The sequence below is a fragment of the Cervus elaphus genome, chromosome 12 (assembly GCF_910594005.1).
Source record: "Cervus elaphus chromosome 12, mCerEla1.1, whole genome shotgun sequence".
NCBI lineage: Eukaryota > Metazoa > Chordata > Mammalia > Artiodactyla > Cervidae > Cervus > Cervus elaphus.
In genome coordinates this window covers 48,041,928-48,056,465 of record NC_057826.1, presented here as the reverse complement: position 1 = coordinate 48,056,465, position 14,538 = coordinate 48,041,928, and the positions used below count along the sequence as shown (strand labels likewise).

General features: G+C 35.5%; 1 protein-coding gene across 11 annotated transcripts in view; it reads right to left on the bottom strand.

Moving 5' to 3' along the window:
* Positions 1 to 14,538, bottom strand: part of TCF12 (transcription factor 12) — a 391,020-nt gene that overhangs the window by 59,281 nt on the left and 317,201 nt on the right. Inside the window, exon 1 of one of the 11 annotated variants that reach the window (XM_043921197.1) lies at positions 1,171 to 1,358. The exons of 8 other annotated variants lie outside the window; for them this stretch is intronic. In XM_043921197.1, the coding sequence (XP_043777132.1) occupies positions 1,171 to 1,341 (171 nt within the window). In that variant the 5' untranslated portion in view covers positions 1,342 to 1,358. Of the gene's footprint in view, positions 1 to 1,170; positions 1,359 to 14,538 lie in introns of those variants that run through there. 2 more of the 11 variants (XM_043921201.1, XM_043921198.1) reach the window with 2 other exon arrangements.

Sequence of the window (14,538 nt, the reverse complement as noted above, 5' to 3'; positions counted from 1 at the left end):
ACGAAGTCCAAAGAGGCCTTACCAAGCAGTCAGAGAATGAAAAAGTACTTTCTTTAGTTCTCATGTACCATGGTTAAAGCCATATGATACTTTACAACATTTTCAAGTGGTAAAAAGGGAAGGGACAAACATGAATGTGATTAATTTCTTGGTAACTTCAAAGATTAACACCGAAAATGTCTACATTAATGACCAAAAAAAAAAAAATCACTAAAGTCATTTATGTATTTAATAAAACACCTGAGATCAAACATTGTTTTGGAATGACGAAGGAGGAAAAAACCGAATTCCTGACATAAACTCAAGATTGTTATTCACTAATAACATTTTTATGTTTATCAACTATCTTATAAAGATAACTTCTACTGAATATTTCAGAGACGTTTACTTTCTTTTTAGGATATACAAAATCCTCTGACTGTGGAAACAGTATACTATGTAATTAATACTGAGAAATTAAAAAGTAGAAAAGTTTTACTTAGCAACACAAAAAGGTATTATTTTAAAACATTGAAGCATGTGCTATAAATTGGCTAGAAATAAATTCTTTGGAAGATGTATAAATGCATTCTTTGAAAAATAGTGATTTATTTTATGAATCTGTACAGGGTCAAAATTCTAGTCTGATTGGAAACAGATGGTATCCGAGTAAAGTCAGGCTCTGGACCCGAAACTCCAAACAGGAAATACGGCCCTCACTAGCTGACTGCTTCCCTAATCATTCCCAGAGCTTCATACTTGTTATTTTTATGAATATCCAAGATGACTTTCATCTTTCCCTTCTATCTACAAAGCATCAAGCAATCTTTCCTCTTTCTCTTTCTCTCTGTTAAATGTGTATTTTACATACAAATTACATGTTTACAACATAAGAAAACATTGAAACTAATGTAGTTTGAAGCTCACTGCTAGTAGACATCAGGCATTAACAATAAAATAAAAAATAAACTTGAATTTGTCAGATATTATTTTAAAAATAAAAGTAAGAAACTATTGTAACTGTGTCAAAGACAACTTTCCAACCTTACTTACAAAGAAACACACGTTCTTAATGTAGTGTAGAAAATGACAAAACAAAACCTCACAGGTTTTAGTAAAAAGTAATTAATCTACCCTGCTTTCCCTTAAACAAGCCACTAAGAAGCTATCTGAACAAAGAAAAAGACTTACCGTTTTTCCATTGTAGTAATACATCAAAGAACTGCTGCCCATTCCAGGGACAGGATAGGCACAATACATGTTGATTTTGAAAATGTTATTATTTGTAGCTAATACACACAGCTTCTCTCTAACACATACATCCACACAGCCCAACAGAGTTAAGTCTTCAGCACTATGCATCCACACATGGATCTACTCAAAAGGAACTTATGCAAAATAGGACTGAACCAACTCACAGAGCAGAGAGGGAGGGTTTATGCTGTAAGTAACCTCTTTCAATCTCTATCAAGTTCTTGCAAGGGTGGTGGACACTGATAAAACAAATTTTGGAATTTTAAAAAATAAAAGTCACAAGTGCTAAATAATAAAAAGCAATATAGTGTCCTGGAGGCATATAGCCCAAGGAATTATTAATATTGTCATATTATGGTATATAAGTCTCTCTCAAAGAAAGGCAAACTGACAGATATGCTAATCTGTTTTTAGTTTTAATTAAATTAGAGCACTTCTAGCAGGGAAACCTAGCTTGCTACACTTCTAAAGATATTACCATCTGGCATGGCCTAAAGTTGCTTCCAACTTTGATAAACTATGATCAAGCAATCAGGATTTGGAAACACTGAATCATGTGTAACAAGAAGGATCTAAACAGTTAAGCCATGTACAAAGTCACTTCCTGGAGAAAGCAGACCTGTCATGTAAGTACCTCTCAACTAGCTAGAACCATGATTTTTTATGTTATAAAAATTGTATGGAAAAAATTTGAGAGGAACACATTTCATGAAAAAGCTCATTCCAACAATTCAAAAAATTATCTTGAAAATAAATGATCTGTTTTTAAACATAAATATTTAATACAGGTTTTCAGTTCTAAAGCTCCTTAAATTCCTCACTCATAATACCAAATGAAAGTTTACAATGGATTTCACTGTTCTAGGATATGTACGAAGCAACTGAATAATTAAAAAGAAAAAACAAACAAGGTTTTGTTTTTCCTTACATAAAAAGATGAAAGGCTGGTATGTATAGACAAAATGTTCACTGTTGCTAATAAACTAAAATGGATTTCTCAGAAGTCTTTCCTTCAAGTTTACTATCATTCTTAACTAATATTTAATATATTCAAACTTTTATGCTAATGCTCAAATTTCTCAAAAAGGAAAAATAATCAGTGTGAGAATGTCTCACAGATTTAAAAAATTCATTATACTTAGAAGTCAAAAGGTCTTAGGCTTTTTTTTTGGTAAATACTTTATTTCTTACACACAAACATATCTTGTTACTTAAAAAGTTTTCAATTTGTCTTTTGGTGTGCACTCTAACCCAGAAAAACAGAGTAACAACTTTTCTTCCCTCTCATCCCTGCGTTGCTGCCCCCAATCCTCTCCATCAAAACCTCTTTGTATTATCTCTTCTCCCTGCGCCTCGGAGGTTCTCCCAGAACTGTGATAATCAGAGGAGGGCTCACAAGCTGCAAAAAGGGGACACATCACTTTTTTTAAAGGCACCTTTCATGAAGCAGAATTCCTCTAAAGGAATATTCCAGAAATATTCTGTGAGGAACTGCCAAACTCTCCATTCTTATGAAAAATATTGATTAAAATATAACAATAAAACCGAGTAAGACAATAAGGCCAGCTAAGTTCATAATGTTTTAAAAGCTGATGGTGTCGGAATAACAATAAAACCTCCCTACACTCTCCAGATATAGAAAAGGCTAAGCAGCAGCTGCAAAAGAACATCACTGTACAACAGACCATTAAAATGCCAGTCTGCAGAGTGGTCTGTAACTTCCTCCCTCCTGAGAGACCACAAAGACTCGTTTCAATCCTCAGAGAGCTGTGTAAAAAGCGTTGACTTACAATTAACAATGTCATGCCTTAAAACCATTCAAGTAAATTTTAGTCTTTTATAGACATAGTCTCTCTCTGACAGAGCTTAAAAAAAAAAAAGGACAATCAACCATCCAAAATAAAATTTCCTTTTTCCCCCTGAATCATTAAAAATGTAAAAAAACCTACTCTTAGCTATAAATGTAGAGAACTGGGGCAAAGGGGGGAGCCACAAGGCACTTCAACAGTCTCTTCCTACAACTAGTGCTCCAAACAGAAAACTTACACTGATTTAAAAAAAAGAAATCCACCTATAGTAGTTAGGCTCATTTCTTTGGGGCTTGCCAGAAAAGAGACAGTACTATGATGTTTGTTAAACAAACAGCATAATAATAAATCCAACTGTGCAATCTTTGCTATTAAAGCACATTGAAAATTTGAGTATTTCATTAACAATTCCTTTATTTTAGAGGCAACTATACGGTATTCTGAAAGCAGAAACAAATATCTAAGTTAAAAAAGATCAGAGTAAAGGCCAGACAGTATCATACTCTTTTGCTGGTCTGAAGCAGTTTATTAAGAACTGGCTAAGATCTGGCTAAGATCTGAAACCTGAAGGTTGAAACATAATAGTTTCTAAGCAGAGCTCAGTAATTAATTAAGTTTTTGCTTCCAACTTTTCATTCTTCCTCTCAAAAACATAGATCCAAAATTCATACATATGTTAAATTAACCCCCCCCACAACACAATCACTCTTATACACTACTGTCTAAATTGAGAGTGGATGTAGAAACTTGAGAGAAGAGACAAGGTGGGAGTTTACATATACATGGCATTAAATTTATTCCTCAAAAACAGCAAGTCATCAAGAAAACTGGCAGAATTTAAATAAAATGTTCCTGTATTTTGCTTGTATGCTATGATAAGGTCTTCTAACTTTGTTACTCCAAAATACTATCTTTTTGAAGTCTGCCTCACCCAAAGGAAACTTAAAACGGGTTGATGGAGACAGTCATTTTTCTTATCACAGTTACAAATTATCTTCCATGATAAAGTCCTTTGTTGCTTCCTCAAAAATATTTCTTGAAAAAAATCTAATTTAATCTATGTAACAGCTGCAGCACAATTTTTTTTCCTAAGCAGAATCATATTACAGGAAAAAATGCATATAGATGGATCAAGTGCTGCTCTAGTCAATGCAGTTGTTTAATCTTTGCCTGTTTTTTTTTTGAAGGAACATGTCAAGGGTTAATCCTATGACTCAGTCTGACAAAACGAGTCAGCTGGAGACAGGGCCACTTTTTAAACCTGATTTCAGACAGACGTGCAGTCTGCACAGGAGCTCTGAACTGTCGTGCACTTTTTATCCTGAATTGTTTCCACCCACAATTCTATGTAATCACTTATGTGTTCTTCTAAGATTATGTGATCTGATTCAACATTCATACTACCAAGGCCAACAATCTAAAAAAAAAAAAAATTACCAACTTTTATAGCAAAACAGGCATTACTGTATACACTGGCAACATGATTAATGAAAATGTCAGAGAACCCTGAAAAAATATGACTTGGAGCCATACATCTTTTATTGGCAAACTGATGATTCCTGGTTTGAGGATTACTGCATTTCACTGACTTTTAAATACCCTTCCCCACCCTCCGTAGTTCAGGATGTGATGTTTATTTACCATTCCAACAATCATTAAGCACAGACCTAAACTAGATAAGAAAAGGCTATTATGTGTTTTGCCTATGCAATTTACTTCTTTCCTGAAGATTTAGGGGAAAATGTTTCCAAAAAACCTACTAGGTAGAGACTTTCTGATTAAATTCCAGGCCTCCATTTCCTTCTTATTTTTATGTTGACTGGGAAATAAATCTTCCTTGGAGAGCTATGCAAAATCTCCTTGGATTACACATGCAATATTTTAATTTATTAGCTCTTCTTTATCCCTGATATTCCCAATCACTGTAACTCTCAAACCTGTTTGTTAAACTATCCACAACAAGAATGTTTCCAGAGTGACCTAAAATTCTAAAAAGTTTTTAAACAAAAATTTCAATTTAATTTTATTACATATCTTGAATTAACTAATTAATAAAGGCTAGTTAGTGGTCAATCTTACTGTACATTTTTCTAATACAAGCAGGCAACATTCCAGTGTAACCAAAGGCCAGAAGATCTGGTGAGAAATATAAATCTAAAACCCACTCACAGAATTCCTCATGAAAAGTCTCAACATTATTTCTAAGGGAATTAATTCCTGGAAAACAAGACTTCCAGAGCAAAAAACAAAGCCAAACAAAGTTTATAAGTGAATAGTCCCACAGATGAACTCAATATCTTCCTGCTTTATGAATACTCAGTAAAATACTAATACATTATTGGCTGTAAGGAAGGTGGGGGGGTGGGTGGGGTGAAGACAGGTTTAAAAGGACAATAAATAAGAGAATCTACAAGTGGGCAGATACAAAAGCAAAATACCCTTCCCTAGTGTCTCCTCTTCCTTATTTAGCATGTAGAAAGATGACTGGTGAATGAATGCTCTCTCCTAAATGTGCAGTATTTCAGATGGCCTGCTTAACTAAATCGGATGCCAAATCAGATACCAAAAGAGTCCAGGCTTTTATATCTGAACATTATATTGCAAATTTTTCTAGTATATCCTGTTTTGTAAATAAAATGATTCCCAAGGGTCAGGAAATTGGTCTTCTGTTTTTTTCTAATATCCTCACAATATAGAAAATTTACTTTTGCAAAAAAAAAAGAACATAAAACTCTAGCGAAATAATGCATCTCTTTCAGACCAATCCATTGACAATCAGTACCTATTGTTTAAATATAATAATGCTATTTATCTGGAATCATATAATGCCTCTTCTAATTCAATAATATTACTCTCATCTTGCTGGTGCTAATCAATCAGTAAAAAGGCTCCTAAATACTGTCTTTCCACTGTATGAAAAGATTAAACATGAAAGACCTGATTTTATGATCTTTCCTCAGATGATATTTTCAAACGTTTCAATTATGACTTAATTTTGAGTCAAATCTCAGTCAAACCAATCATCAGAGTTATAGTTACATTACAGATTGGTCTGAATACTGGTACACAGTTTACCTGGATATTGCTTGGATGTGAGGAGCAACTCACACACACACATACACCAACTTCTCAGAGCAGAGTAAAATTCATGCTACAGTTCACAAATCACATCATCTGTCTCAGACATAGAACATCAGATTTCTGATCATCTCTTTACAAAGATCTCTAACATGAGTATTAGAAATGCGTGATGATTAACAAAATAGAAAACACTTACATGTATAGCCAATGTAAACGGTCAGCTATATAAACTGTGCTTATAGGGCAAAAGAACACTTGTTTAATTCCCCTTTTGACAACCATATGACCAAAATGAGGATCTGTAAAAAGAGCTATACCTCCTGGAAGAGAATATTAAATACTGGTCTTTTTGAGCTAAATAAATAGTATCCCTCTGTCATTAACATGAACAGAACTAACAGATCACACAAAGCTTCTAAAGGCAATCACTAAATACCTTTCAACAAAACAGAACTACAACTAGTGAGAATATGTAAAACCTGAAGCAAACTGCATGTTTCTTTTGATCATGAACTCACTATGACAAAGGAGTTTTCTTTGAAAAATTAAAGTGGGGAGTCCCCCTACCTAGTAATTCCTGCATCTCTTGGCTGTCCATTTCTTTCCCCACAGGAACTGCAGTTTGTCACTTCTCATTTACCAATTGAAATAACATGGTAAGAGAATCATTAACCATGTTGCAACTTGGTAATTTTCCTGCAGATGGCTCTATAATCACAGCACTACCTAATGACGTTTGTGAGGGTAAAAAAAAAAAAAAAAATTGAGGAGAGCACCCTGGTTTTAAAATTCTTTAATAAACCAGCACTTCTGAAGCACTTTAAAGACTGGGACAGGGTACTGCAGCACTACTGACTTGTCAGGTAACAACAAAATAAAACTAGGAGCAAATAAAACTATTGTTTTAAACCATAAACAATTTGATCTTGGGTCCAGTTAGCTCTCCATTAAGCAGAGCTACCTCTTTTTTTTTTTTTTTGGTTTCTTCTTCGACCTGTGTAATTTTTTCTTCTGAGCAGGAACGTACCAGTTCCTTTCAATTTATGAGAAATGGAACAGTCCCATGATAGTCTAGTCTATTTTAAATTTATTTTTAAAGAGACCAGAAGTAACATCTGCATCTTAGCCCAGAGCCATTTCAAGAATCTGCAACTGGAAACTTTAAGTAACTTATACATTAAGTTATTTCTGGCCCCTAATCTCTGTTTTGTTCCAATAAAAATTCTTGCTAGTGGTAGTAATTTTTTAATACTTCATACCTCTAATTAGCTAAGTACTGAGAATCCACCAAATCACTCTGCCTTATATATTGAATGATTAAGTAGAGTTCATTTTGGCTATACTCACTGGAAGAAATCATGCAGACTGTGAATTTATGAAAAGATCTATCCTAAAAATAAAAATTTCTTACCACTAAATTCTGGTGACCATTCTCAACAAAAACCAAACAATACTTTAGTTTGAAAATACATCTGAGGAGGGTATAATCAACAGGGGAGGAGATGGGAGATGGTGTCAGTTCAAAGCAAAATGAATTAAAAGTTTCAGTAATGCTTAGTATGCTTCACTGGTAAAGGCAATACACCACCCCAACAAGTGGCCCTTACCAGAAAGATTGAGAACCAGTCACAAAACTGAAAGAAAAAAATGCATTAAGCTACTTGTTCTATGTATCTTTACCACAAGTACTTACAGAAGGGCAGAATAATTCTCCCTATCGTTTATTAGTCCTCTGTAACATGAGATAGGCTGCTCAGGTTCCAGACACTGAGTCATACCATATGATGAAAAAGAGCACTGGACTGGGAGTCAGAAGACAGGGACTTAGGTTTTAGCTCTGCCTCTGAGGAGGCATGAGAGCATAGGCGAGGTCACTGAATGTCTCTGAGTCTAAGTTTCCATTTCTGGAAAACACAGGCATTAAACTAGGCCAAAGATTTCCTAGCCATTTCACCACCAATAAAACCTTTTATTATCTACTCCACCCCAAAGCACTGAATTCTTATTTTGAAAGATTTTTTTCTCCCAAACTTTTTTATTAAGTTATAATAAATATTTTTCCCTGTTAAAAAAAACAAAAAAAACAAACATGCAACTTCCATTCAGAACTTCTGATTAAAACGAAGCATTGCCATGCTGGGCTGAAAGAATTTTAGTGAAAGAAATCTGATGTTTTCAACAGCATGGATAATTTATTTCAGTAAGTTACACAATTCGTTAGGTTTCTGAAAGATTTACATCTTCTATTATTAACTTTGAAAACTCAGATTAAGACTCACTGGCATAGATGATACCTAATGTTAACACACCAATTTTATATTGTATTTTTATAATCACACCTTTGAGTGGCACAGTTAAAAGCCTACAGTCTCACATAAAATGAAAGACTGATCAGGAAGGGAATCAAAAAACATAATTATAACTTCTCAATTCTAATCTAAGAATCAAAATGCTTTTTGTCTTCTAACAACATTTATACACTTGCAAATGAATTATCTTTACAAGGGGTTTATATATTTCCATTGTCTAATAATATTTTCATTTAAAACTAACATCTTTTTAAACAGCTCTATAGTGTCTAGGAAAAACTGTAAAAACAAAACAATTAAGAAGAGCTGACATCTTACCAACAGGTAACAACTCCTACCTAACTCTGTCATCTAATCAGCTCAATACAATTTTGATTTCTTAATAATGTGCAGTTTAACCTACAGGTCAGACATTTTATGTTTACTATAGCATCACCATGAAAATTAAAGATTTTTTGGCCATATTCTTCAAATAAACATGTAAGCCTCTACAGAGATGGCTTTGTTATAATTTCATCAGGCAACAAAGAGTTAAGGAGTCAATCTTTAACTCAAGAGAGCCCATCTTAACTAAGCAGGCTGTGGCCTCTGCACTCTTCTGTAATGAAGAACTTGGGCCTGTTGTTTGCTTCTTTGTGCCTTTTGGCTGGAGAACATTGTAGATCATAACAGAGACTGTTCTGTGGGTTATAAACAAAGGTGGCTGTAATGAATATGCAAGGTGGACAGTTTACAGGGTATAACAGGAGAATAGAGAGTGAAAAGCAGGTAGAAGGACCGCAGTGCCTTCACAGCTGTGTGATCTTGAGGAACACTGGACTGCTCTAACACTGATTATTTCAGACTGAAATGACTGATCGATATAAAAAATTTCAACTGTGTTACTACTACTAAAATTGGAATAAAGGTAATATGAATACAGGATCACAAGTATTAAATGCTAAATGCTTAGACCACACATGAACAACCAAATGCAGGTCTTCCTAGCTGTGATGTATCTAACTGAGAGAAAGACTAGGTCTATGTAAATGGGAAGAATTTCAGTGATCTTTGCCACAGAAAAGACTTCCACCTTTCTGATGAAAAACTGGAGCTTTTTCTTCCACCACTCCCTGAAAAGCTTTTACAAAGTCTAAGTATGTTAAACATTTTATAGTATATAGCTAAAATATATCTAGTTCTTCTGAAGGATATGTTAATTTCAGATTTTCCAGTATGTTGTTTATACCTCCTAAGTCAACTGAGTATGATCCAGGAAGAAAGAACTATGGCTGTCATCTGAGTTTGTTTATTTATTCAACAAATATTCACTGAGCATCTAGTATGTACCTAGCAGTTGCTGATAAAGCAATAAACAACATAAGTATTCTGATAAAGCAATAAACAATGAAAGTACCAAGATTCTCCTGGGTGAAACAGATAAAGAATAAACAAACTATAGTACATCTCATGGACAGAGGAGCCTGGTGGGCTGCAGTCCATGAGGTTGCAGAGTCGAGCACGACTGAGCGACTAACACTTAGTACATCAGATGGCAGTAAATGTTTCAGAGAAAAACGTAGCAGGAAAGGAAAGAGGGGAATATGGGGCATGTTGCCATTTTATACAAGATGGTCAGGAAAGATTCTCCACTGATAAACTGACAGGTGACCAAAGAGAAAAATATTAAGGAAACTAGCTATATTGGTACTAAGGGTGGGAAGGCTAGAGGGATAAATTAGTTGAAGATGAAGTCTGGGGGGTAGCAGGGAACAGATAACAAGGATCTTGAAAGCCATTTTAAGGACTTTGGTTTTACAGTGATAAGAGATGCTACTGGAGAATTTTGAGCAGAAGGGTATCATCTGACTTAAATGTTAAAAGGATTGGCCTATGTTAAAAAAAATGATTTAAGGAAAACTGGGAGGTCAATTGGGAAGTGCGTGTGTGCTTGCTCAGTTGCGTCTGATTCTTTGCGACCCCACGGACTGTAGCCTCCCAGGCTCCTCTGTCCATGGAATTTTCTTTTGCCTCTCTCCAGGTAAGAATACTGGAGTGGGTTTCCATTTCCTCCTCCAGGGGATCTTCCCCACCCAAGGATCAAACACAGGTCTCCTGCATCTCCTACACTCACCACTGAGCTACCTGGGAAGCCCCAGTTGGGAAGATGCTTCCTTATTCAGCAGAGAGATAAAAGTGATTTGGATAATGAAGATAGCAACAGGTGGTAAGAAATGATCATTCTTGAAGATAATTTTAGTATGGGAAAATAACAACTGTTTTACTTTTATATCAATGAAACTGTAACTTTTTTCCCTTTAAAGAAAGGTTTCCTGTATTACAGTTTTCCATAGTGATCTGCCCTATGAAGATCATGATCATGCATTGTTAATTACATCAGTCCTTGCACACTGCAGAGTTAATAGCTGAATTACTTGTAATTTACCATTTGGAGCACAAATCTATTCCTATTATTGTGTGTAACTAGGAGTACTGCACAACTGAGGGAAAGTAAAAGTGAAAGTCGCTCACTCTGACTCTTTGCGACCCCGTGGACTATACAGTCCATGAAATTCTCCAGACCAGAATACTGGAGTGGGTAGCCTTTCCCTTCTCCAGGGGATCTTCCCAACCCAGGGATCAAGCTCAGGTCTCCTGCATTGCAGGCAGATCCTTTACCAGCTGAGCCACAAGGGAAGCCCAAGAATACTGGAGTGGGTAGCCTATCCCTTCTCCAGGGGATCTTCCCAACTCAGGAACTGAACCGGGGTCTCCGGCTTTGCAGGTGGATTCTTTACCAACTGAGCGATGGGGAAGCCCTAACTGAGGGGGAAAAAATAGGACAAATAGTTCAGTATTTTGTACCAAAAAAGCAAGTTAACTTATTTTTGATGATCTGAACAGTAAGAGTAGGAGGAAGCTGAAAGGTACAGCTTGGAGCAGAAAGTCATTAACAGATGATGTTCCCTGTTATAGATATAGATAACATAAAATAATTGCTTCACAGTATTTATTTTTATCCTCTTAATTTAATTCAAAAAGCATGTCCTGGATACTCCACTACATTCCCAGAGGGTAGTAATTTCTCAAATGAAATAAATTTTAAACTTAGCTTATTTCCAAAGGTCAAAGTTATCTTTGACTATAAGCATCTTGAAGACAGAGTATGAGGACCATGGTTTATTGTTACTTAAACATCTAAAGCCTAGAAGAATTTTTAATTCACAACAAGCACTCTATAGTCACTAACTTTAATAGAATGAATTCACCTGAATGAATGAATTTGAATTTGCATGAATTAAACCTCAGTGGAGATTTACTAAACACATTCCACGCTAGTAGCAATGAATTTCTAATTCTCGTTCAAATGATTGATTTTTAAAATTTACAAGTATCTTTTGATGATGTTGAAAAGATATTGATAGCTTGACTTCAAATAATGTCAATATAATGACATTTAAAAAATTATCAAGTTCAAGTCAGAAAAACTTGAGCTTTATTCAGTTCACTACAGTTGCTCAGTTGTGTCCGACTCTTTGCGACCCCATGGACTGCAGCACACCAGGCTTCCCTGTCCATCACCAACTTCCGGAGATTGCTCACACTCATGTCCATCAAAAGTCAGTGATGCCATCCAACCATCTCATCCTCTGTGGTCCCCTTCTCCTCCTGCCTTAAGTTTTATTACTTATTAAGCATTATTTCTTATTAACACTAGCCATCAAAAAACTAACAAAATAAGAACCATAAATATTCACTTAAATTTACAGATGTTAACAACAAAAAAGTTAGTTTTCTAGTCATCTGAGTAAAGATTCTCAAGTTCTGAATGTAGCTTTTAAGTTTAGAGAGAGACATGTCATGTTTGAATGCAATCTGTTTCACAAGCACACGTGGGTTCAAACTGATTCTCAAGCTGCCAGGAACTACCTTTTTAGCTTTGGGTTCTATGAGGAAGTTGAACCAGGGTAGAAAATATGGTGACTGGGGACATGTATATGTTAAGTTTAAGGAAAAAATTATAGTAGAGTTGTTTATATCAAACTTAAATTACTTTTTGAACTCAACTGTTTCAAATAAACATTTAATAATATATCTCTACATGACTTATTTTTGATGCCATAAACTATTCTGTATATTATCACCTAAAATGACATTTAAGTTCTAGAAAAATTATGACATCATGGCACCTACTTTATATATGAAGTTCCTTCAACTATCCTAGTCAGGTACATTTTAGGGCAAATAACTGTCCTGGAAAGTCTGTATGTGCCCAGGAACTTAAGCAAATGATGAAGGGACTAATGAGTATCAAGTAATGGATCTAAAAGCAAACAAACAAAAAACATGGTACATGTCTAAAAAAATACTTAATTTTATTTATTTTGTTTCTCTTTGGGTCTGCTTTTCATAGGAAGTAGATTTATGAAGGTAAGAATATATCTACTCTAGGCATATACTTAACTTATGTTCTTTAAGTCTAACGCAGGGGTTCACAAATCATTCAGTTCAGTTCAGTCACTCAGTCGTGTCTGACTCTTTGCGACCCCATGAATTGCAGCATGCCAGGCCTCCCTTGCCCATCACCAACTCCCAGAGTTTACTCAAACTCATGCCCATCGACAGTTGTGGCCAAATATGGTTCACCACCTGATTTTACAAGTTAAGTTTTACTTTCTAAATTTTGGTTGTGCAAATTTTCCAGAAACAACTTCTAGAACCAAATTATTTTTGAAAATTAATAAAATATTGCCATATTACAGATATATTGGGTCATTCAGTTCAGTTCAGTCACTCAGTCATGTCCGATTCTTTGTGACCCCATGGGCTGTAGCACGCCAGGCTTCCCTGTCCAACACCAACTCCTGGAGCTTGCTCAAACTCATGTCCATAGTCAGTGATGCCATCCAACCATCTCATCCTCTGTCATCCCCTTCTCCTATATTGGTTTATATATTAAATTAAATGCAGGTAATTAAAAAATTTAAAAAAACCCAAAAATTTGAAGGGCTAACCCTTTAAAATTTGTTTAGGGACTTTCCTGAAGTCCAGTGGTTAAGAATTTGCCTTCCAGTGGGCGGAATGTGGATTCAATCCCTGACTGGGTAACTAAGATCCCACATGTCTTGCGGTAACTAAGCCTGGACTCTGCAATTAAAGAGGTGCCCACATTTAAAAAAAAAAAAAAAAAGAGGTGCCCACATTGTCCAAGTAAAGACTCAGCACAGTCAAAATTTTAAAAAATATTATTCCATTTAAAATTTGTTCAATGAATACAAACACAGGGGCGGCGTGGGTCGGGGGTGGAGAATAAGAAACCATCCTGGAGCTACAAGTGTTTTTAAAATTCTTAGAAGTCTAACTATGAACTTATCTATACAGTATACATTACATTCCTTGAAATTATTTAAAAAAATTTTTATTCACTTATTCTGCTGTGTTGGGTCTTCGATGCTTTGTGTGGGCTTTACCGGGGTGGCTTCTCTTGTTGCAGAGCACAGGCTCTAAACACGCAAGCGTCAGTTGTTGTGGCACACAGGCTCAGTAGTTGTGGTTCATGGGTTCTAGTCATGTGGGTGTCAATAGTTATGGTGCAGGGGCCAGCTGCTCCTCAACATGTGGAATCTTCCCAGACCAGGGGTCAAACCCGTATCCCTCTGCATGGGCAGGTAGATCCCTGTCAACTGCACCACCAGGGACGTCCTACAGTCCTTGAAATTATTATAGGAGTACAGTAAATGACTTTTCAAACTAAAATCATCACTAGTTAAACAAAGGGAATATTAGTGATGGCAAATTTCATGTCATCAAATTACTTAGGATGTAAATATCTTCCCTAACTTAGAATAAAATCTAGAGCCCTAAACATCCCCAGTGGTAAAATTCGGAGCTTCTTAATTTATACCTTCTTTCCTATACTTGAAGAAATAATCCTCTATTTTATTAGATAAAAAACAAAACCAAAAAAACTTTATGGTTTTACTGATGTTGAATGACACATCAGTGGGCTTAAAAATCTAAAAGCATTTATAGAATTCAACCACATATCCTTTATGGGCTTCCCTGGTGGCTCAGACGGTAAAGAAGCTGCCTGCAATACAGGAAATCCAGGTTCGAACACTGGGTCA